The 23,594-nt window shown below is 35.6% G+C and overlaps 2 protein-coding genes across 3 annotated transcripts; one reads left to right on the plus strand and one right to left on the minus strand.

The window, feature by feature from the left end:
• Positions 1-3,570: 3,570 nt before the first annotated feature.
• Positions 3,571-23,442, plus strand: LOC149415307 (nuclear RNA export factor 1-like). 2 transcript variants are annotated; one of them, XM_089642338.1, is made up of 11 exons: positions 3,571-3,647; positions 4,245-4,462; positions 6,030-6,122; positions 6,254-6,497; positions 7,098-7,224; positions 10,409-10,631; positions 11,583-11,775; positions 11,935-12,098; positions 16,142-16,345; positions 21,501-21,622; positions 22,845-23,442. In XM_089642338.1, the coding sequence occupies exons 2-11, from the start codon at positions 4,274-4,276 to the stop codon at positions 22,915-22,917; spliced, it is 1,632 nt and encodes a 543-aa protein (XP_089498464.1). In that variant the 5' UTR covers positions 3,571-3,647; positions 4,245-4,273; the 3' UTR covers positions 22,918-23,442. The 2 variants fall into 2 exon arrangements, with proteins under 2 accessions (XP_089498464.1, XP_089498465.1); XM_089642339.1 differs by having other exon boundaries at positions 3,619-4,462.
• On the minus strand, positions 16,376-19,574 carry smid (nuclear valosin-containing protein-like smid). Its single transcript, XM_089642279.1, has one exon. It carries the CDS (start codon positions 19,490-19,492, stop codon positions 16,664-16,666), a length of 2,829 nt encoding a protein of 942 aa, XP_089498405.1. The 5' UTR covers positions 19,493-19,574; the 3' UTR covers positions 16,376-16,663.
• Positions 23,443-23,594: the final 152 nt, after the last annotated feature.

The raw sequence follows: 23,594 nt of genomic DNA on the forward strand, positions 1-23,594 counted from the left end.
GTCTCTCTCTTCCGACATCTACTCTGACCGCTTCACTCTGGACTGCTTCTCCCGCTGGAACCACTACAACCGCCTTTGACTTCTGACCTTGCGCTTCCTTGGACTACCTACTGCTCTCTCCTTGGATACACGACATCACAGAAACTGGAAAAGGCCCTGAACATAAAGCAGCTCACCGACTAGAAGATTCAGCACCCCCCTATTTACAGTCAATGTAAATGACTTGCATCTGATACACTTACCTTCAAAATTAACTCAGAAATCGTTTGAGAAAAAATGAAACTTTAATACGTCTTTACCATCTCCTCAGAAATAAATAGTTGTTTCTCATAGTTGGTAATTAATGAAATATTTTGTTATTTTTTAATTTTTGCATACTAAGCGTGCAGCGGAATGCGACAACTTTACCCTCATCAAAAACTCGATTAAAAAATTGAAATAACATTGAGACAAGTGCCACAACTGCTCTCAACCATCTGGAGCCAGTGAGACTATGGCATCCCCAATTGGGGTATGTTGTTAGGCTGAAGGTAGTGGTGAGAGGAAGGATATAGGGAAGAGGAAAGTGAAGAAATACATGGCTATTCAGATCTGATCACCAAACATGCCTAAAGCCATTTCGAGTATCTTCTACTCTGGAAATACTAATACTTATTCGAAATTCTTCTTGTACACGGTTCTGATTGTTTTCATTTTATTTTCGAAAATAAAATTCTATTATTGGTATTTTTTTAATACTTCTAGTTTTCGATCCCAAATACGGGCATCGTTTTGGTAGAGATCAATAAACCTGAACATTATGTCATCCGACCACCCAGAGGCGGATTTGCAGTCTTGGCCGCCCTAGGCCCCATACCATGTAGCCGCCCCTTTCTCAGTACCCATCATATTGACCAGGAGTATCCAAACTTGAAAGGCTGCGGGGCGTGGGGGCGCGCTGTGTGCTGTGTGTGAACACGCTCTTGCATATCGCTATTTCGTACGTAGAATATTTAGGTACTTAGAAAGTAATTTCTTGTTATCATCTGTGACTTTTTTGTCACGATTGGCCGCCCTTAATATCTGGCCGCCCTAGGCCCGGGCCTACATAGGCCTAAGGGCAAATCCGCCTCTGCGACCACCATCCGACCAATATGCCATGTTCCTAAATATAAACGTCTTCTTCCGCTAAAGGACGCAAGGAACTAAAAATCGCAAGCCAGCTGAAATATGTATTCACACGTGTCGATTCGGTGTAAAACTCGAACGATGATCACACTTGAACAGCAAAAGTAAACGGGTTTTCAACTTTAGTCGCTCAACTAAAAACTTGATCAACTCTGTTGAAAGGGTGTTCACACTTGTCGATTAGCTTTCAAGTGTCATTCAACAGAGAGTTGATGAATTAAAATCGTCATGTCTGAACGGGGGTACATGTTCGAATAGCTCGACACGTTTTGAGACAAAAAAATACCACATAAGGGTAACCCAGTCAGTTTCACCCTCTCAAAAACCCAAGTGTAATGGAAGCACCTTCCCCAATAAAGACTTCATTGAAATGCTTTTTAAAATCTCAAGTACTCCCAAAAATTGAATTTTGGAGCCACCTCTAGGCTGGAGCCCCACAATACTTGATGAACCTACTTGATTACGTGCAAAGCAGCGCAGTCTGTCTGATTGACAATCCATTTTTAACAGATCCATTGCCACCTCTAATGCACAGACGCAATGTGGGCATGCTGAGTCTATTCTACAGGTATTTTAACCCCCGGTGCACCGGTGCACGTGCGTGGAACTCGACGTACACGAGCGGAGCACCCGTTCACATTTGTTGTTGGCTTAATGAGAGCGGGCCGCTTCTTCGACTCGTCACGCGCATCTGTTTTTCCTCCTTCATATAATCTGAGCCTCTTCAAGACCCGCATTTATAAATCCCTCCATACACCCCCTATCTTAACCCGCCTCACAACGCTGCCCAACCAGGTGGTGACATAGCTCCTCTGCCTTTAAATTGTACAATCAGGAGCGCTCTTGTGAGATAAAGTCAAATAAAAAACTAAACGAGAAGTTTTGAGCGCAGTGGAGGCAAATTGGCTAACATTGTGTGATTGCTTTCCATAACTATTTTCGCTAAAGCTTCTACCGAAACCAAAAATGTGTGATTATTTATATTTATAACTTAAATTAACCATAAAGCAAAATTATTTAATTCACAGATTGTTATAATCGGTGTAATCTACCATATAAAGTTGATTGTCATGGGCGGGCGGACGGCGTGGATTTGACATGTATACAAATCTACAGTTTTTTTCTGATGTTGATGAAAATTTGCACACTTGACTTTCAAAACAAGAGGAAGGTCACTGTCTACGTGAGATTTCTAAAAGTCACCCCCATCTCCCTTTCCCATCCCTTAAAACAGAATTTTGATACCACTTGATAAAATTTTGTCCACTTGACGTTCAAAATTTTTGCAAAATTATTGTCTGCATCTGATTTCGAAAAACTCTGCATAAATTACGGGCAACGCCGGGGATATCGGCTTTATATTGCCTATTAATATCTAAATATATTTAAAAAAAGTGTCTGGGTGTGCTAACGTCTCAGAACGCACTATATTTCGTTTTTTGTTCGCAGAAAATTTAAAAAAAAAATCGATTTTCAAAGCCTGAACCAAAGAGAAAATCCGAAAATTACTAGATAATAAAAAAAATAAGTACCATTCTTATTACTTCCAAAGGAACTTGTGAAGATTTTAGGGGGAATTTGATAAAATCTCTTTATCTCTTGGGGGTATTTTAGAACTGGCATTGGCAACTCCGGGTCTATATTCATATTTGAACCAATGAAAATGTTTTGATGCAGGTTTTTAAACACCGGTAAATCTTCGGACAACATTAGTGACTAGATTTTAACATTTTACATAGTATTCTTCGAAGTTAAAAGCGGGTATTCTTAAGATTAAAAAAACGTCTCGACTCCCATACAAAATAAAGCGCCGGTTGAAAAAAAAGTAGTTATTTTTACTGGCAACGTCGCGGGTCAGATTCACAGATCTGATTCGTTTTGGGAGACCCGAAAAAATAAAACTTTGTGAATGATTTCAACTATTAAAACTAACTATAACAATAAAAAAAACGTGTATTTAAGTCAGAAAGTCATTATTATTTTAAAAAAATGAATTGCAGTTCCTCATTCAGCCTAAAATATATGGACATAAAAAGCCCTGGACAGAGCATTAGTGTGATTTTGTTTGAGTGGCATTGATACCAAATCTAGGGTGAAGGGAAATTGCCTGGCAGCCATCTTGTATGACTAACTTTGGAACTGGTTTATATCCAAAGTAATGCTTTGAACTATTATCATTTCGTTTGTGTTGTTAATGCAGTTAAAACGGCTTGTGATTTTTTGGTATTTGATGATACAAGGCATGGGATACGTCATTAAAAATTGTATGTAGGTTTTGGCATTTTTCATACACCTTCAAATTGTTCTCGAATTAATCCGTCCATTTTTAGGTCCATGTAAAAAAAAGGCCATGCAGTGATAGAAAAGTCACCGGGACAAAGTAACCGGGACAGGAATATCGACCATCTCTACAGATTGCTGAAAATAACTGTCAAGTGTCACTGATATCAAAACATTGTTGTTAATGTTGTATTATTGAGGTTAATTCAAATTTCCAAAAATTTATTATTACATGTTTTATAGATACAATTGCCTTCGCGGCACTTTGATTGGTAAACTTGTCGAATTCCGCTGCATTCCAAGGCTCTTTAAAAAACAACTCTCGATTTCAACTTAAATGTCTAATGGAGAGATCTATTTAAGTTGGATATTTAAGTAAACATGCACAAAATAGATTTTTAGGGTATTAATATGGGTTATTTAAGTAATTTATTAATATTTCCTTACCTTCAAACATAACTTTGAGAAGAAATAGAACTTTAATGCATCTTTTACCACCTCCCACTACATAAATAGTTATTTCTTGTAGTAAAAGTTGTAACCAAGTGTTATTTATATTAAATATTTATACGTGCAGCGGCATTCGACAATTCGACAAGTTTATCCCTTGAGTTTGTATCAATTTATTTCTAAGGAATAAGCGAGGCGTTTTATTTATTTTAAAACGTCAACATTGGGTGTTTCCAGTATTACCTTTAAATCCTTTATTCTGTTAATTGATCTATTCTAACCAATTCAAAAATCATTATTATGTTGATTTTTTCACCACAATAATGATTTTTGTTCTTTTGCTCCAGTGTTATTTCAGATATCATAAGCCTTTGAAATGCAGTCCAGCACGGGAAATGGAATAGAAGACGTAGTCGATTATGTAATTATCGACAGTGACGATGAGTATGAGATGAACGATCTCCCATTCAAGGCCAAAAGCAAAGAATGTCAAAACGAATATGACATCCAAAACCCCATTGAAGAACTTGATTTTGTGGACTCGTCTAAGTGGTACTCCATAACAGTAAGCTCATTTTTTGTACTACTCAATAAACCTGAAAGGTGTGCCTCAAATAAGGACAACTCATCTAAATCTATAGGTTTATTCGAGTAATAGTAGTTTCCTTAATGCTGCCAGTACAGCTGGCCAACCAGATTATTGTCAGTTTTTCGTGCACACATCAAAGGATCTTGGCGCCACACATTGGCGGGTTGGCGCCAATGTTGGCCCAACATATACTAGGGGCTTTAAATCGACTTATCATATATCCCATTTCAACTGAGATTGTCCCGGTTCAAAGACACATCCTGAATTTTCAGTTTGTTTCCTCATTTTGTCTTCGTTTATAATTTTACTGGCATAGTTTTAATAACTGCTAAGGAGAGGAACCGTGACACATTCAAAAAGATTCATTTTTTTAATTTTTTTTCAAAAAAATAACGTTACATAATTAACAAAAAATATATTGTTATGTCTGCCTTACTTTGCAGATTTAAGTGTTGGGAACTCTTTGTTAAAATTAAAAGGTTCTACTTATAATTGTGTTTATTTACATTATAAATAATAGGTCTGGATTTAGCTACACTGTTCATTACCCGAGGGTTGGTAATTCTCTGTTTCGAGAAGCTTGTTCCCTGTCAATATAATTTCACAAGTACTTGTTACACTCTAACGACATCTGACGAAATCTGGAGTAAGCTTTATGACTAATGCCATCTATCGCTTAAATACTCAACCTTATTACCATACATCACATACTTTCCTTTCTGACAGTTTAAATAATCTTAATTGATTTATTTATTGTTAAAACCATGTTTTTTCTTATAAAAATCAACCTCACTAGGACTAAGCCTGTATCGAGGATAACAATTTACATTTGAGTGAAGCAAACATAGAGTAATCACAAACATAAAGTAATACAACATACAAACAAAAAATATTTCAAAAAGAAAGAAAAAAAAAAGTATTTGATGAGTTACCAGATGTGTACGGAGGCATCATAAGGATGCACTATTCCTGTATAAAGTAGTTAACAATAAAATTCAATGCCCAGAGTTGTTAATTAAAATTCAATTCAATGTACCTGTGTCTCAACACGCTCTTCTGTCCTGTTCAGGGTAGATCAATGCAAAACGAACTCTAAGCAGAATTCTTGCCTGAACAGACTATGTAATAATTACAATAGCGTATTATCCAAGGTGGATATTTTCAGTTGCGAACTTACCAAATACAAGTGGTAAAGAATATTTTTCTGATGATTTGTGAATAATGTTATGTCTCTATTGTTTATATTTCTATTACGATTTGATTTATATCTACAAACTCTCTCCATGGCTATAAATGGTTTGTTTTGTAAATTTTTCATTTTATATAATTTTTAGAATTCATATTCCTTTCTTACAAATTTAATTTACTTATTTCATATTATGCTGTCTCAGTAGAGGTAAAGTCACAAGGAGGAAATCCATAATTGGTTTTATTTTGGCTATATATGTAATACTTATGTACAAACTGAAATAAATGTAAACTGTCGATTTCCCGAAGATTAATAAATAAATAATAAGTATTGATTATTTTTCTTGAATTCTAGGTGGATGATCCTGGAAAGCATAATAAAAATGATATTTTTGATGGGATTCTCCAAAGTATATCCCCATTTGAGTTTGTTCCTGTTCTGCAAGAGGTGATACATAAATCATGTTTAGTACCGATTATATTGATTATAACAAGCTTGAACATTCTAAAAATATTAATCACTGCCTTTAAAACAACCATACTCAATTTAGATTTGTTAAACTTATCTTTCCTTTACAGAATGGAACGATTCTCAGAAAGTTTTATGTTACAAAATGTGAGAGAGCGATCAAGAAGATATCCCTTATGGGATTCCAATTCTTTTGTAAAAACGATACAAGTATTCCGTTTCGTCTCAAAGTTGTGCACAATGATCCTCCGCACCATAAAATTAATCCCTTTAAGCTGATTCACGATGTTGTCAAGTTGCGGTTTAATTTGGGCAGTAACGAGCTAAATTTGATAAATTTTAAGGACAGTGTTGGTAAGTTATTAATCACATTAACCATTGAATTAACAGTATTTCGCTTTTCGTGAAAATAAATTGTGATTCTGCACTAATGCAGAAGGTCTTCCAGATGCAGATAGCGACCAGAATTCTCTGCCGATTATGGTTTCTGATCACTCAATGACTATATTTTCATCTTGTCAACATCATCATCTCTTGGACATGCTAGGAAAGTACCGTTTAAGGGTTAGAAGAGATGTGATTTCTTTAGATTCTCTGAAAACTCAGCTATCATGCAGAGAATTCATTTCCATTTTCCTGATGTCCTGGGTCAGATGAGATGTGTACATTGCCACACATTTCTTTAGATGGATTCGTGGATGGTCTCTCATGGAGAGCATTCATTTCTATGTTCCTGAAGGTTATCTTCATCAAAGTCAACCTAGACTGTTTTATCTCCCGTTCTGCAGGACCAATTTGCAAATGGTCATGCCCAACGGGAGGGCAATCTTGTTGTTTAATCGGTTCGCCTTGGTCGTCAATATATTTTGTATCAATTGGACTGATTTTAAAAGGCAAGCATTGATGATATTAAATTTAGGAATAACTGCTGCTATTAATAAAATTATATTTCAGATTTATTGGACACCATCTATTTTCCATTGTGGTATGCTGGGAACCAAAAGATTTTGAAACTCCTTATCAAAGCCTCGCTGTTGGGACCTTATATTCATAAACTGGTTCTCTCTGAGAACTCTCTCAAGTAAGCTCTATGGGTTTTTTAAAATTCTCAGCTAATATGAGGGCTTAATGTCAAACAATGTTATCTCCAAAAAAATACAAATGCTAATTATTGGTATGTCTTTTTGTAGATAGCGTTGTTTTACTTTAAGCCCTCAAATTATTGGTATGTTTTTTTGTAGATAACATTGTTTGACTTTAACCCCTTGGATAATTTTGGGGGATATTCTTCACAGACAACAAACAGCCGTAGAGTCTTTTTGGAAGACATTCTGTACCATCCCAGTATGGACATGGTCTAATAAAAGTTACTAGCAGTTAAAAACCCGCTCCGCGGGTTTTTTTCTGCTAGGCCCTGCGGGCGGCTCTTCGTTGCGCTTCGCCCATTTTAAGTGATATTAACAACAGTTACATTTAATAGATAGATATTAGGACGTTCACAGAGAGAGGGTGAGTATATATATTGTTAAAACACGGAACAGAAAGGAGTTAATTAATAATAACATGCTAAATTTACGCATAATAAGAATGACAGTTGTTTGAATAAATTAAATTTTACGTATTTGTGATGGATTATTTCAAATGAAACACTATTATTGACTACATGTCTACAACTGATATTAACTGTTATCTTAGGTACCTAATATAATTAGCTCATAGGAGACTTGCAGTGCTTAAATATGTGTTACAACCGTCAATGTCTATAAGTTGAATCAATATCGTTTAGTTTGTCACAATTAAAGATAGTTATAACAAAGTTGACTTAAATAATAGATTATTACATATTGATTAATTGTACCCGTGTTTATGAATAAAAGGAGGGTAATTGTGCGATGAGATTAGAAGTCGGTTTAATTAAAAGGTGTTAATTTTACTCCAACTGGTGGTAATTCCTTACCTACAACTGTTACTGTATCTAATAAAGTTTAAAGTTAGATTATATATACAACATCATCAGGAGAGTAAAAATCTATATATAAAGGTAGATTATTACAATATAGCGCCCCTGAGGTGATATCTCACAAAAGCGGCGCTATGCAAATTGTCCAATAAATAAATAAATATAATGTTTACATTTTATTGTGTATACACCGAAGTCAAAAATTAAATATAGATTGCAATTGGGAAAGAAGAAGTGGAAGGAGGGAGGGGGGAGGGGTAAGAGTAGGCTGGGTTTATAATAATTAGGAATTACAATATCGTTAGACGGGAAAGACCAGTTGAGTGGGAAAATATTTAAAAGAGAGTTTATAAAAAAATTCTTGTTAATTATATCTGCTTTTATATTAACATGTTTCCTCGTTTCCAAAATTTATATATTATTTATAGTGAAGTATTTTAAGACCTGAAAAAAACAAATAGCATACAACCTTAAAACAATATATCCATAAGACAAATAGCATTTAATAACGGTTATTCTAATAAATTGATAGTTGAAATACTAAATAAAAAAATTAAACATATTCTCTTCAAACGGTCTTTCTAAAGATAGAAATAAACAATGGCGTAGAATTCTGTTTGTGGATAACGATACTTCTAAAATTATATATAAAAACAATCCTGATACTATTCAACTGGCGTTTTACACTAATAACAATGAAGAAATATATTCTTAATAAGAATGACAGTTGAACAAAAAAATCAGGAGTTTAAAAACTCAACTGGGATGATTGTAATTTCTTTTACAAAGGTAGAACCAATAGAAATTTTGAAGTCAGAACTAAAGAATATCGCACGGCTCTAAATGGAAATAGTGAATCTGAGTTTGCAAATCATCTTTTGAATAATGATCACACTTTCGATAAAAAATTCAGGTCTTAAAATACTTCACTCAGGATATAAAGCATCGCAAATAAATAATTTTGAAATTAGAAAACATGTCAATATAAAATCAGATATAATTAATAAACAAAAAAAATATAAATAATAATGAAAAATGCCATTACAAAGTGATAAACTTCCAGAAGAAATCTGCTTGTTAATCGTAAGTACTCAAATATTGTGAGCTGCATATTTAAATATTCGCGCCATTCATTTGGTTCGTTTTTAGACCGCCAGAGGTGCGCTCTGTCGGCGATCTAATCTAAAGCCGTGCGTATCGGCCATTGAAGGATCGCGTGATTTTTTTATAAACGTCAAACATAATTACGTAACTGTGGATAATTTTCACTGTAATGTAATTAATCCAATGGATTATGAACTTTCTAAAATATATTTTCTTTGATATTATCCAAAAATTATATGAGGAGAAACAATGCTTTTGAAGAAATCTCGTATTATTATGAGGCGATCCTATTTTAGTATGAAATCGTGTCATTTTCAAGTTGGCGGAATTTAACCGAAACAGACAATTTAAATTTGACCAATCAGAGGGCCTACACCGTCCAGACGCTGAAGTATTAATACTATCAGATGCTATGTAATTTTTTTACTACTAAAAGAAATATGATTTAAACAGTGTTAGAAATAGAGAATACCACGCTTTCAGTTTGCATTATAAAAATTACCGTAAGCGCTCCCGAAAAATTAAAAAAAATGTGAAAGGGTTCGAAATACCCGGTTCCATGATAACTCAACAAACCTTGAAAGTGTTATAAAAGTCATTAAACCCTAGGGGCCGGAGCCCTGCATTTGCAGTGTCGAAGAATTGTGCCCGTGCAAGTTACGGTTCCATAATAACTCAACACACCTTTAAAAAATTATATAAAGTCATTAGAAGCGATGAAAAAAAAATTTAAACCTAACCTAACCTAACCTACTTAACCCAGTTAATAAAGTTTTTGTTTCATCGCTTTTCATGACTTTATATAACTCTTTAAATATGTGATGAATTATCATTGTGATGTTTTATCCGGTCACCGCAAGTTACAAAGCACTGCAATTGCAGTGTCGTATTTATATATTCATTTTGCCTTTGGATATTACCCCTACTGGGTTATTTGAAGACAAATATAAAAATGTCTTAAACTTATAAAAAATAAATGATAACGTATGGATAAAAAAAAAGGTTTTATTTTGTGTAGTTTCTTGCCAGACTTTCTTACCTATGGGTTAAAAGTGACAAATCTGTAAACCTAATCTATTTAGCCTAGTTTTTGTTTCATCACTTTTCTTGACTTTAAATCACTTTTTAAAGGTGTGTTGAGTTGTCCGGTTACTGAAATATCCCAACCAGAGTAATCTAGTAATCTTTGTGTTATTTTCAGAACCATTACTGCACTTGACTTACCAAATTCATTCCCTAATCTTACCAAATTAGTTTTATCAAATAACTCGATTGAAAGGTTTGCATCGCTGAAAGAACTGCAGGGCCATATGCAGAAAATAACAAACCTGTGGCTTGATGGTAATGACTTGTGTAGCACCTTTGTGCAAGAGCAACACTATGTAGAATGTGTGAAGATGATTTTTCCTTCAATTACAAGTTTGGTGAGTATCTTTATTTATTACTTTTATGTGAATACTGCTCAAGACCCCCATCTGCTACCTGTCTGGAGTTAGTGAGACTACAGCATCCTCAATGGGTTATTTTCACAAACTATGAATACTGTCAAAAATGTGTGGAAGATTTAAAGTTTATTTTTCTGATTATGATTATTGTACTAAAAATATATCATTTTCATTCATTCTTATTGATTTCAAAAACGATCTAAAACTGTCCATTTTGAAACGGTTCCAACTGGCTACAACGTCATTAAGACATAGAAACCGCCAATGTCTGGTACAGCAGCTGTCACCCGGCATGAAATGCCGCCGAATTCAGGAATAAAAACGAACATGTCATTTTGGAGGCAAATCGAAAACGGCACATTTTAAATTGTTAAAGAAAATTTATTCATCAACATAAAAATAAAATCACCTATCCTAGTATTATCGTAATTTTTTTTAAGAATTAAAACAGTGATAATACTCTGTTGACCCCTCTTGCGGAAAAACAGCATAGTGTGATACGGGCTGTTAAACATTTCATTTGGCCTTAGTGAGCAAAATTTATGCAAGATATTTTAACTAGCAGACAACACATTTTATGTATTGTAATCAATTTATTCATAAGATTTGAGTACAATAAAAGTAAAAGAACAAAAAAAGGTCATTTTTAAAACAAAATTTTTCATAAAATATGAGAATTCCAGAAATGTTACAACATAATAACAAAAAACACAATACGGTTATAAATCTTCATCACCATAATATTGACAAATGACAAACACAGATGAAACAGCGATATTTCGATAACGCTGTTTTATGTCTAGTCACCAAACACAACAATTTGTAGTTTTTAGTTTTAATTCTGAATGGTGGTCTCCTTTCTCCAGGACGATAGTGAAAGTATCTACCATTCCCAATAATTTCCGCCTTGTATTTTGCATTTGTTCATAGGATGGAAGAATATTTAGCGTCCAGGGTTTCCCTGTCAGTCAACGCAACTTCGCCATTGATCAGGCTTCTGTGTCTTTGGTAAATAAATTCATGGAGATTTATTTCACACTCTTCGACTCTGATGAACGTGATCTTTTGACAGAGATGTACACTCCCAAAGCGCTGTTCAACATCGCCTGCCAAACAATGAATGGTAAATGTACAATTTTTGTATTATCTTAGTCAAATTGCGTTGAATTGCCACTGTCCTGAGTTGCAATGGAATCGTTCTCTACATAATTGCTACTTAATATACTACTGTAAAATTATAACATTAAGTCATATTATCAGAATTGTGATAAATTGTTTTCAGTTTCTAACTTCCACAAGAGGTCTCGCAATCTCCTGCACATTAAGTCCAAAGGCACGGCCGGTAATGTGTTTTCCGGGCCCAGAGGTATCATCGGATGCCTCGGCTACTTGCCCAAGACTGAGCACGATCCTTTGAGTTTTACCGTCGACATACCCATTCATTCGGTAAGAAAACAAACGGCTCATCTTATGTTTTTTCGTCTAAACACTGAACTAAAATTTCATTACCAAAACAAAATATATATTTTAATAGACAAATGTATTTTAAACATTATTGCCACCTCACTTTTTGTCGTTTCATATAATAATAATTAATAAAAAATTCACAAAGTATCATAATTTTTTCTCAAATTGCAGTCGGAACCTTTGGTTTCATAGAGGTGTACATTTTAATTATTTTGTGGTTAACTTTTATATTTGTATGGTATTTTTTCTCAACGTTTAGTTCATATTTATAACTATGACGGTATTTCTATTTCTTGAGGGTACAGTTGGGTTAAAACTGCATTGCTAAGATAGAAAGGTTTACCCTGGAGTAGCTTATTAGTTTAGTTTAGAGATCAGTTCATACAAGTCGACTGCATCTTTGAATGGGTACTTGATCTTCAAAATGCCTGACCATTCTACTTTCACTGTTTTGTTAGTGACAATGGTTTTAGCGCAAATGCAATCTGAAAAATAAAATTATTATTATGAGTGCCGAATTTCACTTACTGTAGTATCACATTATTTATTACAATAGGATTATGCTGGAGAGGGGAGGGGGAGGAAGAAAAACGGATATGAATACGTCCAATTATTTATATCGCTATATACACTATATTGAATCTCTTCTTTGACTTATTGGTTTCAAGTTTCTCCAATTTTTTTTATGACGGATTCATATTTTTATGGCACTACCTGTGTAAGATTGTCAGCTACTTGAACCATTGCTATCCATCGGGCACAATGCAAAATTGTCATAAAATCTGCGAAAGTCATCGTCATACACAAGTCATTGGTAATTTAAAAAAAAAACCAATGTTTATGAAAGTACATAATTATGAGTACCTACATCCCTGCACTGGGTATATTTATGATAGTGATGCACAACTTTTTCAGCAGAGGGGCCGCTTTGCCTATTTTTCAACCAGGCAGCGACCTACAAGCGGATTTTTTTTGTTTTCATTGACAGCGAAATTCAATATTTAAGGTTTCTGTTTTTTGAATTTCGTGTTATACAAACTGGTTCTTCAAATTTGGTTCCATTTAAGAAATGCAGCGTAAATTAACCAAAATTCTATTAAAAAATGTTCTCAGCCAGAGTTTTCAAGAATTACCCCAAACATTTAGATTTTGCTCTATAGCCAAATGGGCCTTATGATATTGACATGCGGGCCGCGGGTTGTGCATCACTGGTTTGTGACAACTAAAATTTTACAGCTGAAAACCAAAACAATCCTGCAAGTTAGTTATTTATGACAAGTGGGATTTTACAAGCTAGTGATAATAAGATGTAATTCACAAAAGTACAGTATTTTTTCAAAATACAAGTTGGTATTACTTATTAAAAAAATAATAAGAAAAATACACATTCATTACTCAAATTTATTATCAATGATTGTTTTAAAGATTTCACTTTCATGCTTCTCAATTTCCTCTTCAAAACAATCCACACATTTAAATTATAACTATTATCACCTGGTTCAAGGCTTCCAAGAAAAATATCACAAAATTGTCTATCTTATTACCACTACCTTGTGCCTACTGTACCTACCGCTTGTAAAATCCCACTTGTCATAAATAAATAGCATATTTTTACTTGTCACAGGTGACATCTATATTATATAGGTATATAAAAATACATGCGCATTCGAATGCTGCGTTGTGTCAAAATTTCCAAGGTGAAGAACTTTCGGAGATTTAAAATTTTCAACAAACAAACATTTACATTTTTATGTTGTATATAGATTTTATTCACATTTCTCTAAAGCCCTGACATTTTGCAAAATACTTCTCATAATGTGAACTGTCAGAATGGTGATTGTGCAGAAAATATTTTCGCATTACGTTGATTCCAGATAAATTGGGTGTTTTTAAAGATAATCTTAATATATAAAAAAATTCAGCCTGCGGATATTTGTGCTTGCAAAACTTGAAAAGTAGTTGACTGATATCACTGAAAATTTCAAATTTTGTTCTTATTAGTCCAGCAGTGTTTAGAGAGTGGTCTGAATGGTACAAGAAGTCGGGGACGCCCGAGGAATACTTAATGCAATATCTCTGCACTGGAATGAGATACAAAGTCAAATTAAAGTCGTTGTAATGTAGTTTTTTAATGGTAAAATTGTGGTATACATTAGTGAATGGTGAAAGAAGTCAGAGACGCCCGAGAATGACTGCGGGGTCCACTAGTTTAAAATAAAATTAGGTTTTTTAAGCAGACGAAAGACTATTAGATTTTAGTCATTTACTAAAGGATTTGTATCGTGTAAACTGTAATTATCACATGGCGAGAAACCAAAAAACATTTAATTACACAATGTTGTAAAAGATATTGTCACTCCTCTTTTTTTCGTTTCATATAAATATATTTATGAAAAAATTTTGCAAACCTCGACAAATATTATTCAAATGCTAAATGTTGTTTTATAGATTTATTTTAAAATGTCTGTCTGTGGTAATTTTTTGTATGCAAACTGAAAGCACCTTATTCTCTCTTTGTAACAACTTTTTAACCTGTGGAACACCAGACCTTTTTTGAGGGAAATCAATAATGGAATCAAAAATGAACTCTTAAGTGTTTCAAGTGCAAGCGATTCTGTTAAAAAAATTTATGCACTTTCTCATGGCATACAGGTTTAAATCGCATATCAAAAAAATCCAGTTAGGCCGAAATTCCAATGCCAGCAGCGCATGAACGGTATGTACTTTGTATGTATATACTTTGTTTTTGTTGCACATCAATGACCTTTTGACATGTGCACCGATTCATTGTTACGCGGATGACAGTACAGTTCATGATAGCTTTTTGTTTGACAAGCCCCCAAAGGGCACACAAACTCCAACGGCTCGGAGGGCTTTGAAGCAGAGAATGGACGGTTATCTTGAGAGTATTTCCTCCTGGGGTAAAAATAATCTCGTCGAATTTAATGTTTCAAAGACCCAATCCTGTTTGATTACGTCTAAAAGGGATCCAAATGATAATCTTGTCTCCTTCAACGGAAGCAATCTTCCGAACAGGCCTTCCATTGATATGCTTGGTATAACTATAAGTGACCAGCTCAGGTACGGGGGCTCCATTGAAGCCAGAGTAAAATTGGCCTCTCAGAAGCTGGGCGTACTGTACAGGGCCCGCAGATACTTTAATAGTACACAACTGCTGACCCTGTACAAATCGCAAGTGCGCCCTACTGTCGAATTTGGCAGCCATCTCTGGTCCGGAGCCCCAAAATACCTGAAAAAAACCCTTGACTGTGCAGAAACGGGCGGTCCGTTTGATAGATTCCCCAATCTTAACAAACGGACTGCAATCTTTAGAGCACAGGCGTCAGGTAGGTATGCTGGCCTTGTTCTATCGGTATTACAATGGAAGATGCTCTGAGGAACTAGCGTCAATGATCCCTTCGGCACCGATGCGTAGTCGGGATACACGCCAAACGCGCGCCCAACATTTGTACACGGTTGACATTTGTCGCATGAGAACGGGTCGCTTCTACGATTCAATCTTAAGTTCAACAGCTCGGCTGTGGAACGAGCTGCCGGCCTCTATGTTTCCTCCCTCCTACAACAATACCTATGAATCTTCAATACCTATGTTCACTCCTTCCTCTCCACAAAAATACCCTCCACACAGCATCCCCAAAGATGACATAGGCCCCGAGGGAAATTATTTTCTTCAGGGCCTCCTGTGTGGAGTTAATATAAATTTTTTTTTTTTTTTTTAAATGTCGGTAGGAAAAATTCTTGTCACTGGTGCACCAACAGTTTTCCAGAGGTTAAATCATGTATCTCACTGTAATACAAATAACTTTTACGAGACCGGGGAGACTACCCCTTTTTCTCCCAAATAGACTACGGGTGTTTATCTGAGAAGAATATTTTCCAAGAGGTTGAAGTAAACCAACAGTTCACTTCAAAGTAACATCTCCGGTTCCTACTTAAAATTTGCCTAGAAAAATTGCACCATACACAAAATAGGTCATTTCTAATTAATGTTTTGTTTTCAGCATAATTACACAGTCGTTACCATAACTGGTGTGTTCAAAATGCCATCTTCTGTTCTGTCTCAAGACGAGCCCATCTTTGAATTTATGAGGACGTTCATACTAGTGAAAGTGAATGATAAGTATTGCTACAAGATTGCCAATGACTGCCTCAACATAAGTTCTCACCTGAGCGAGAGAGCCACCAACGCATTTGTTACAACTGTGGTAAGATATATACATTCTATTAAAACAAAGAATTCTTTATTTTGTTTATTGTAAAAAGGTCTACAAAATACAGTAAAACAATTATGAATAATGATTTTAGTGAACTCCAGATTCATATAACTTATTTCTATTTCAGAAAAATTGAGAAAATAACCAAATTGAGTAAAAATTGTTGCGAGTACTAGAGACAAGCAAAATGTATTTATTCCACAAGTACAATTTGATTTAATAATTTTAAAGTAAATTAACAAAATAAAACAAATATTTTCTTTAAAATAATTGATAGTATCTCTACACGGTAATTTCGTGTATTTTTCACTATACGGTGTCCATTGATTCTTCCGTGTCCATTTCCACATCGAGTTTTTCTTCTCCCAAAGAAGAATATTTCAGACGCAGTTTGTCGTAGTGTTGCTGCTCTTTGGCGGAGACAGATGGCTTCATCTTTACAAGAGCTTTTTGGAAGTGGCTCGCAGACACTAGCAGAGGTGACGGAGGAATGTTCCCAGTGATGAAGTCTGTGAGGGCCTGAGTGGCTGCTAGTCTCACCAGACCAGCCAAGTCTGCTCCGGTGTATCCTTCCGTGGCTGCGGCCACCACTTCCACCTCCACATCGGCGCTTAGTTGTGGTTTAGTTCCCTTCTTGGTGATAGCCTTGAGGATATCAACTCGGTCTTGAAGCAAGGGCATTCCTACAAAGAGCACTCGGTCTAATCTTCCTGGACGCAAAACTGCTGGGTCGATGATGTCCGGCCGATTAGTAGCAGCAAGCACAAACACTCCTTCTCTGCCTTCAATGCCATCCATCTCTGTGAGCAGTTGATTGACGACGCGGGTGGCTCCACCTGAGTCTCCGTTTGTCCTGCGGGGACACAGTGAATCAAACTCATCAAAGAAGATAACGCAAGGAGCAGAGTTCCTGGCTCTCTGGAAGCAGGTCCTCACGGCACGTTCGCTCTCACCCACGTACATGTTCAAGAGTTCGGGTCCCTTGACGGATATAAAGTTAATTCCGGCCTCATTGGCGACAGCCTTGGCCAGAAGGGTTTTGCCGCACCCCGGCGGACCACACAGTAAAACACCGCTGGGTACTGATAATCCTAGAGCTTCCAACTGTTCAGGATATTTCACAGGCGCCAGGACTGCTAACTGCAGCTCTCTCCTCACATCACCCAAGGATCCAATGTCGTCCCACGTGGTATCGGGAACTGTTGCAAATCCTTCCCTGATCGCACATGGTCTCGTTGATTTCAGTGCAATTAAAATGTCTTCCTGCATTATACTCATTTTTTCTAACTGCTCGGCTGTAAATGGTTCCACTTCGTCTAAGAACTTTTGTAAATCTTTTAGTTCTGATGATGTTTGTTCATAGACTTTTTGGATATTTTCATTAATCACTAATACAGGATCTACCAGAGAGTTATCGACCTTTTCAACATTCACATTACTAGATTCAATATTTTGTATTATTGGGTCATTTTTATTTTCTTCTGATGCAGTATCAGAAATTCTCTGTTCAGATTCGACGTTGACATCTTCTGAAGTAGTGACATTGGGGTTTTCTATCAGTTTAGGTGTATGAATATCACCATTCTGGGCCGTGTTTTCATTGGCCTTTTCAATTTGAGCTTCTATATTCGCAGATCCTACGCTTTCAGGTATTATCAACGGAACATTCGGATCGCTAGATTCATTTAAACATATTATACTATTGGACTCGACGGGTACTGCTAGTGTATGGACTTGATTCCTGATAGAGTTGAATACTCTTTTGATAGCCACTGTGCTGGATTTGTTGATGAGAGCCTGCAGGTCGGCTCCTACGAAGCCGGGAGTGAGGGTTGCAATAACGTCGAGATCTACATTCTGATCAATATTAAGGCCACGACACATTATCCTCAGAATGTCTCTCCTGGCTTTCAGAGTGGGTATTCCGAGAGCTATCTCTTGTTCCAATCGCCCAGCGCGACGCAGAGCGGGGTCTAACGTGTCAGGATTATTGGTAGCGGCCAGTACTAGCACAGATGCATCTTTTTCTCCCAGGCCATCAAGGCTGGATAAAAGCTGAGCCACTATCCTTCTCTCCATGTCTTTCTGAGCATTTATTCTGTTTGCACAAATTGAATCTATTTCATCGATGAACAAAACACATGGTGCCATGGCCGTAGCCTTCTCGAAAAGCTCTCTTATCCGCTTTTCAGATTCTCCGGACATTCCTCCAACCAGCTCCGTGGCGGGCAGTGAAATGAGGGGCAGGGCTAATTTGCCAGCGATGGCATTAGCCAGGAGGGTTTTACCTGTCCCTGGGGGTCCATGCAGTAGAGCTCCCCGGGGAGTCTTCACTCCCAGCTGCTTGTAAACCTCAGGATGCTGCATGTGCATGATAAGATCACATACCTGCTCCAATATAGGCACAATTCCTCCCATATCCTCAAATGTCACTTTACTTAAGTTCGGCTCTGCTTTATTTTCCTCTGGTTCTATGTGGGGTGTAGATTTTCGTTTTGGCCCCGCAGTCTTCGATGACGATTCGTGGTTGGTTTTCCTCTTTCTGTTAACATCATTATTATTATTAGGTGTGGAAGTAATCTCGTACTTGCTTAAACTGGTGGCGTCATTGTTGGCATTAATGCTGACACTAGGGATTATTAATTTAGGTTTTTGTGGAACGGAATCAGGCACATGGGGTGATATTGTAATTTGGTCGTTCAATTTAGGGAGTTTAGGCCCTTTTCCTCCGTTTGATTCATCGTCGCTGCTGATATCAATGAGTTCGTTACTTTTGTCGTTCCCGCCACCCTTTTTTTGATTTTTAGATTTGTCTTGTATTTTGTACATTGCGATTAGTTGGTCGTTAAGTGTATTGCTGTCATCCAGTAATTCTAAGTCGTCTGAATCCTCTTCTGACCCGTCAGAAGACGATCCCTCGTCGAGCCCATAACTGTGGAGAACTATCTTATATGCGGCTTCGACCATTTGACAGAAGGCGCCCTCGTTCCTGTTGTTATATTCCCGGTATCTTTCTTTGAGCGATCGCGCCATTTGGCTGACGTCGACAAATGTTTTGTCCACATTCTCTGAGAGATAGTTTTTTACTCGCGGCACAATTAGCGGATCGCTGAATTTGGTCCGCGGTGATTTCTTCATGGTTGTTTGTTATTCCGTTCGTGAAAATGTGATTCTGCCCGCTACCCGCCGAATGTTCGCGTCACAAACGACTGTTTATGTTCTCACGTTGGTATCGTCGTCAAATGAAGTGCGTATTAGATAGCGCGTAGGTACCGGCATGCAAATATAATGCAGCATCTACAGTTATCGAATAATACCTTCGAAATACAGTTACCTTCGGCTCTAGATAGCTGTTTTAATATTCTCCATACTTTTTTATTATCTTTTATTTATTTATGTACACAGTGTGGATAATAATATATTTTGATAAGATAATATTTCCGAAATTTCTGACATATTATTACGCTGCAGCACTATTATAATTAGAGTAACCAAGTTAATATTTTTCTATTGGCCATGCCTTTTACTGCTAGCTACTTTCATTGCTTTTCTAGAATGAGAGGGAAAATATTTAAATAAAATGAACTTATTTCTTTAACCTAATTTATTTTACTTTGCCTTTATGCAGGTAATTTCTTTGTTTAGTCATGCCTTGAAGGCTTTTAAATGTATATATTCTTATATATAAGTTGTTTGGGAGTACAATAATTAGTGTATAGTGCATAATATAATAAACTGAGTATGAACGATATCTGATAGTATTATTATGCCATCGTCTGAATGTTTTCGGTCCTCTGATTGGTCGAATTCAAATCGTATGTTTCGGATAAATTGGTGCAAAAAAAATAAATCGGGGGTCTGCAGGGAAAAAACAACCATTCTGCCCCTCAATTTAAACCAGGTTAATTTTCGGTTTGCTCGATTTCATACTGAAATACTGTTACAAAATTTACCTGCGACCCCATGGCGACCTAAACTGGAACCTCTCATAACTCACGATTTAGATTTTTTAGGACTTATCCCAATAAAATAGTTCTTAATATATTTACTTTGACAATCTTTTGGTAAGGGTGTAATATTATTTCACCCAAATATGTAGATTTTTTAGGCCTTATCCCAATAAAATAATTCTTAATATATTTACTTTGACAATCTTTTGGTAAGGGTGTAATATTATTTCACCCAAATATGTAGATTTTTTAGGCCTTATCCCAATAAAATAATTCTTAATATATTTACTTTGACAATCTTTTGGTAAGGGTGTAATATTATTTCACCCAAATATGTAGATTTTTTAGGACTTATCCCAATAAAATAATTCTTGATATAGTAAAAAAAAATGTAATTACATTTACTTGATAAATGACAATCTTTTGGTAAGAGTATATTATTTCAGCAAAGTTATATGTAATATTGTAATATGTTGATATTTTTTTATTTCCGAATTACTGTATATGAATGTTGAAATTTGATGAATTTTCAAATTCTTCGAAACAACCCGTCCTTAATTTATGATTGAAGACTACAAATGAACCTAGAATAAATATATATGACTAAATTGAATAATATAAAAAAATATATAACTAAACTAAATTTAAAAATTAAAATTAAATGTATGGGAGAGGAAACATTTTTCTCATTGACGAGATTTATGTTTGGGGAAGGGTGTTCCTCTCATTGTCTGCGCTCTGACTACTACAGAATATCTTACTATTATATATCTACCCATTGACCTAATATCTACCTATTAAATGTAACTGTTGTTAGTATCACTTAAACTGGGCGAAGCCCAACTAAGTGCCGCCCGCGGGGCCTAGCAGCAAAAAAACTGCTTTTAACTGCTAGTGAGCATATAATATGCTTATTGTCTTGGTGATGCCAATTCAATAGAAAAGAGTATTTAACGTATTCCCTTGCAGAGCTCGTATGGAGCATTCAAAAGGAATGTACGTCGTAACTTGCTTCTTATAATATTGATCTGGACAGTGACCATTCTTTTATAATTAACGGAACCTTTGCAATAGAATGTATTATTTATATATAAGTACCTACATTGATGATTCAAACACGATAATATATATTTTTTCAAGTTTTAAAAAATTGGGCGGTCTATAGTATATTTACTGTGAATTATTTTTTGTTCCAGACTGTGAAAGATAAATTAAGTTTGACGAACATGAATCCATCTACCTTGCCAAGATCTGTGATGAATGGAATGACAGACCTGTTTATAATGCTGACACAATTACCCCATTCTGAAGCTAGATCGTAAGTTGCTAATGAAAATCTAATTTACTTGTTAAACTATATTCCCAAATGGTCTACATCAAAACATTTGTGTAAACTTTTTTTTCCTATTTTTGACTAAGGTATATTTTCTTGAAATCCCAATACGCATTTCACTTTTAAAATGTTATATAGGTGTAGCAATTTAACTCATGAAGGTACATAATGCAATTCATTCACTCCACTAAGTTACATTTGTAAATAAAAATTATAAATAATACTGCTACGTCGGACATGCAATTCATCGCTGAAAATCTCGCAAAGGTGTTTAAATTCACCGCGTACGGGTGCCAATTTGTGATTGTTGTAGTGCTAACATTGTAAATTATTATTCCTAAATGAATCCGTTCCAGATGCATGATCAAAGTAGTGTAAAATACACTTGCCTTCAAGGCGCTCGCGTCATGCACGGTTGTACATCTGCACTGCTATAACACGTGATTTGCCATTAACAGCATAATCTGTTTCGCTCATGTCACCTTTTGGGCGGGCTGAGCCGTTTGGATATTGCCCGATGCTGTCCACGCAGTATGGTAAAACTAATTTTGTACACATCGGAATATGCACAATTTGTTTATGCATATGCATGAGTCTTGTACTAGAAGATAGCTCAAATAATGACCTGGGGGCCAACTCTGTATCTTTCGGGTTAACAAACCAGTAAGTTCGTGGTTTAACCTTTCATTACCGATGCTGTCAACTGAGTGAACATCGTCTCTAATTAATAAAATATCTCTGTAAATATACTAAACACAGAGTTCAAATTTTTTGTTATTCCTCCGCAATACATCTATTTATTGCATTAAGTAATTACAAACCGAGTGTATAGCACCGGAGGATGAGGAATTTTTGAACACCGTAAGGGAAGGGTTGATACGGGTTTGTGACGTGGCTAAAACGGCGGCAGGAAAGTCTCGAAAGATACAGAGTAGGACCCCTGGTGGGAATTACGACTGGAGCAAACTTTCGTATATCGACGACTGGGGCACAGATGTTGTTGTTATGTGAATACTGAGGACAAGCAGTGCGATTCACAAAAGAACATAACAAGGAATAGCTTTACTATACTTATATTATACAAAGGATATAGACTCTTCTTTAAAACATGATGAACGCATTCAATCTTTTAAGAATTCAAAGTTTTATAAATTTGTACTTTTTTCTATTGTCGTGATATTTTTTAACATTGTTTTAATCTTTACAGATTTTTGGAGCGGAATCGGTGGAACTTTCGTACAGCTTTGCTAGATGTCATTAACATGCTTAAAAAACAATAAGTAATTTGATAAACCATTAGCGAATGACTTTTAATAAAACTAATAACAATAATTTTCGATAGGTGGTCATTTAACATTTGATAAAATTGTTTCCAAATGATTTTGCAAATGATTGTTTCGTATTATATTGTATATGAAATGAAAAACAATTCCTTCTGTGTGTATTCATTTTGTTACATTCCCAGTAATGACTTTTCAGAAATGCATTACTTAATTTATGATAATCATTGAAGATTACAAATGAACCTAGAATAAGAAATAAATGTTTGAGTGAGTAAATCATTGATATTTGTACAGCTTGCCACAAATAACTTTGCAGGCGGCCCAAAAGGACTAACGAAAACCAGAAACTGTTTTTGAAATTCATTGATTTTGTGAAAACAAAATCTGTGTCAATCTCTATATGTATCGGTATCTAGTTGTTACTAGCTGTTGTAAATCTATTTTTTGTCATAAGTGGTGGTCAACCATTAAAATATTTTTTTTGTGAAGTAATGTGTATGTATTTTCAAATAATAAAATGTGTTTCTCAATTTGATGTCTTGAATGTTTAATTATTTTGAATTTATTTTTAGTTTTTGAGTAAAGAATATCCCCACACTAGCAAATAAGTGTGTAGTTTTAGTGGAGGGGAAGGGGGGTGAGACATCCAATGGGAGAGGGATGATTATTCGTTG

Source organism: Hesperophylax consimilis, chromosome 18 (genome assembly GCF_061612785.1).
Source record: "Hesperophylax consimilis isolate HC1 chromosome 18, BYU_Hcon_1.0, whole genome shotgun sequence".
Lineage (NCBI taxonomy): Eukaryota > Metazoa > Arthropoda > Insecta > Trichoptera > Limnephilidae > Hesperophylax > Hesperophylax consimilis.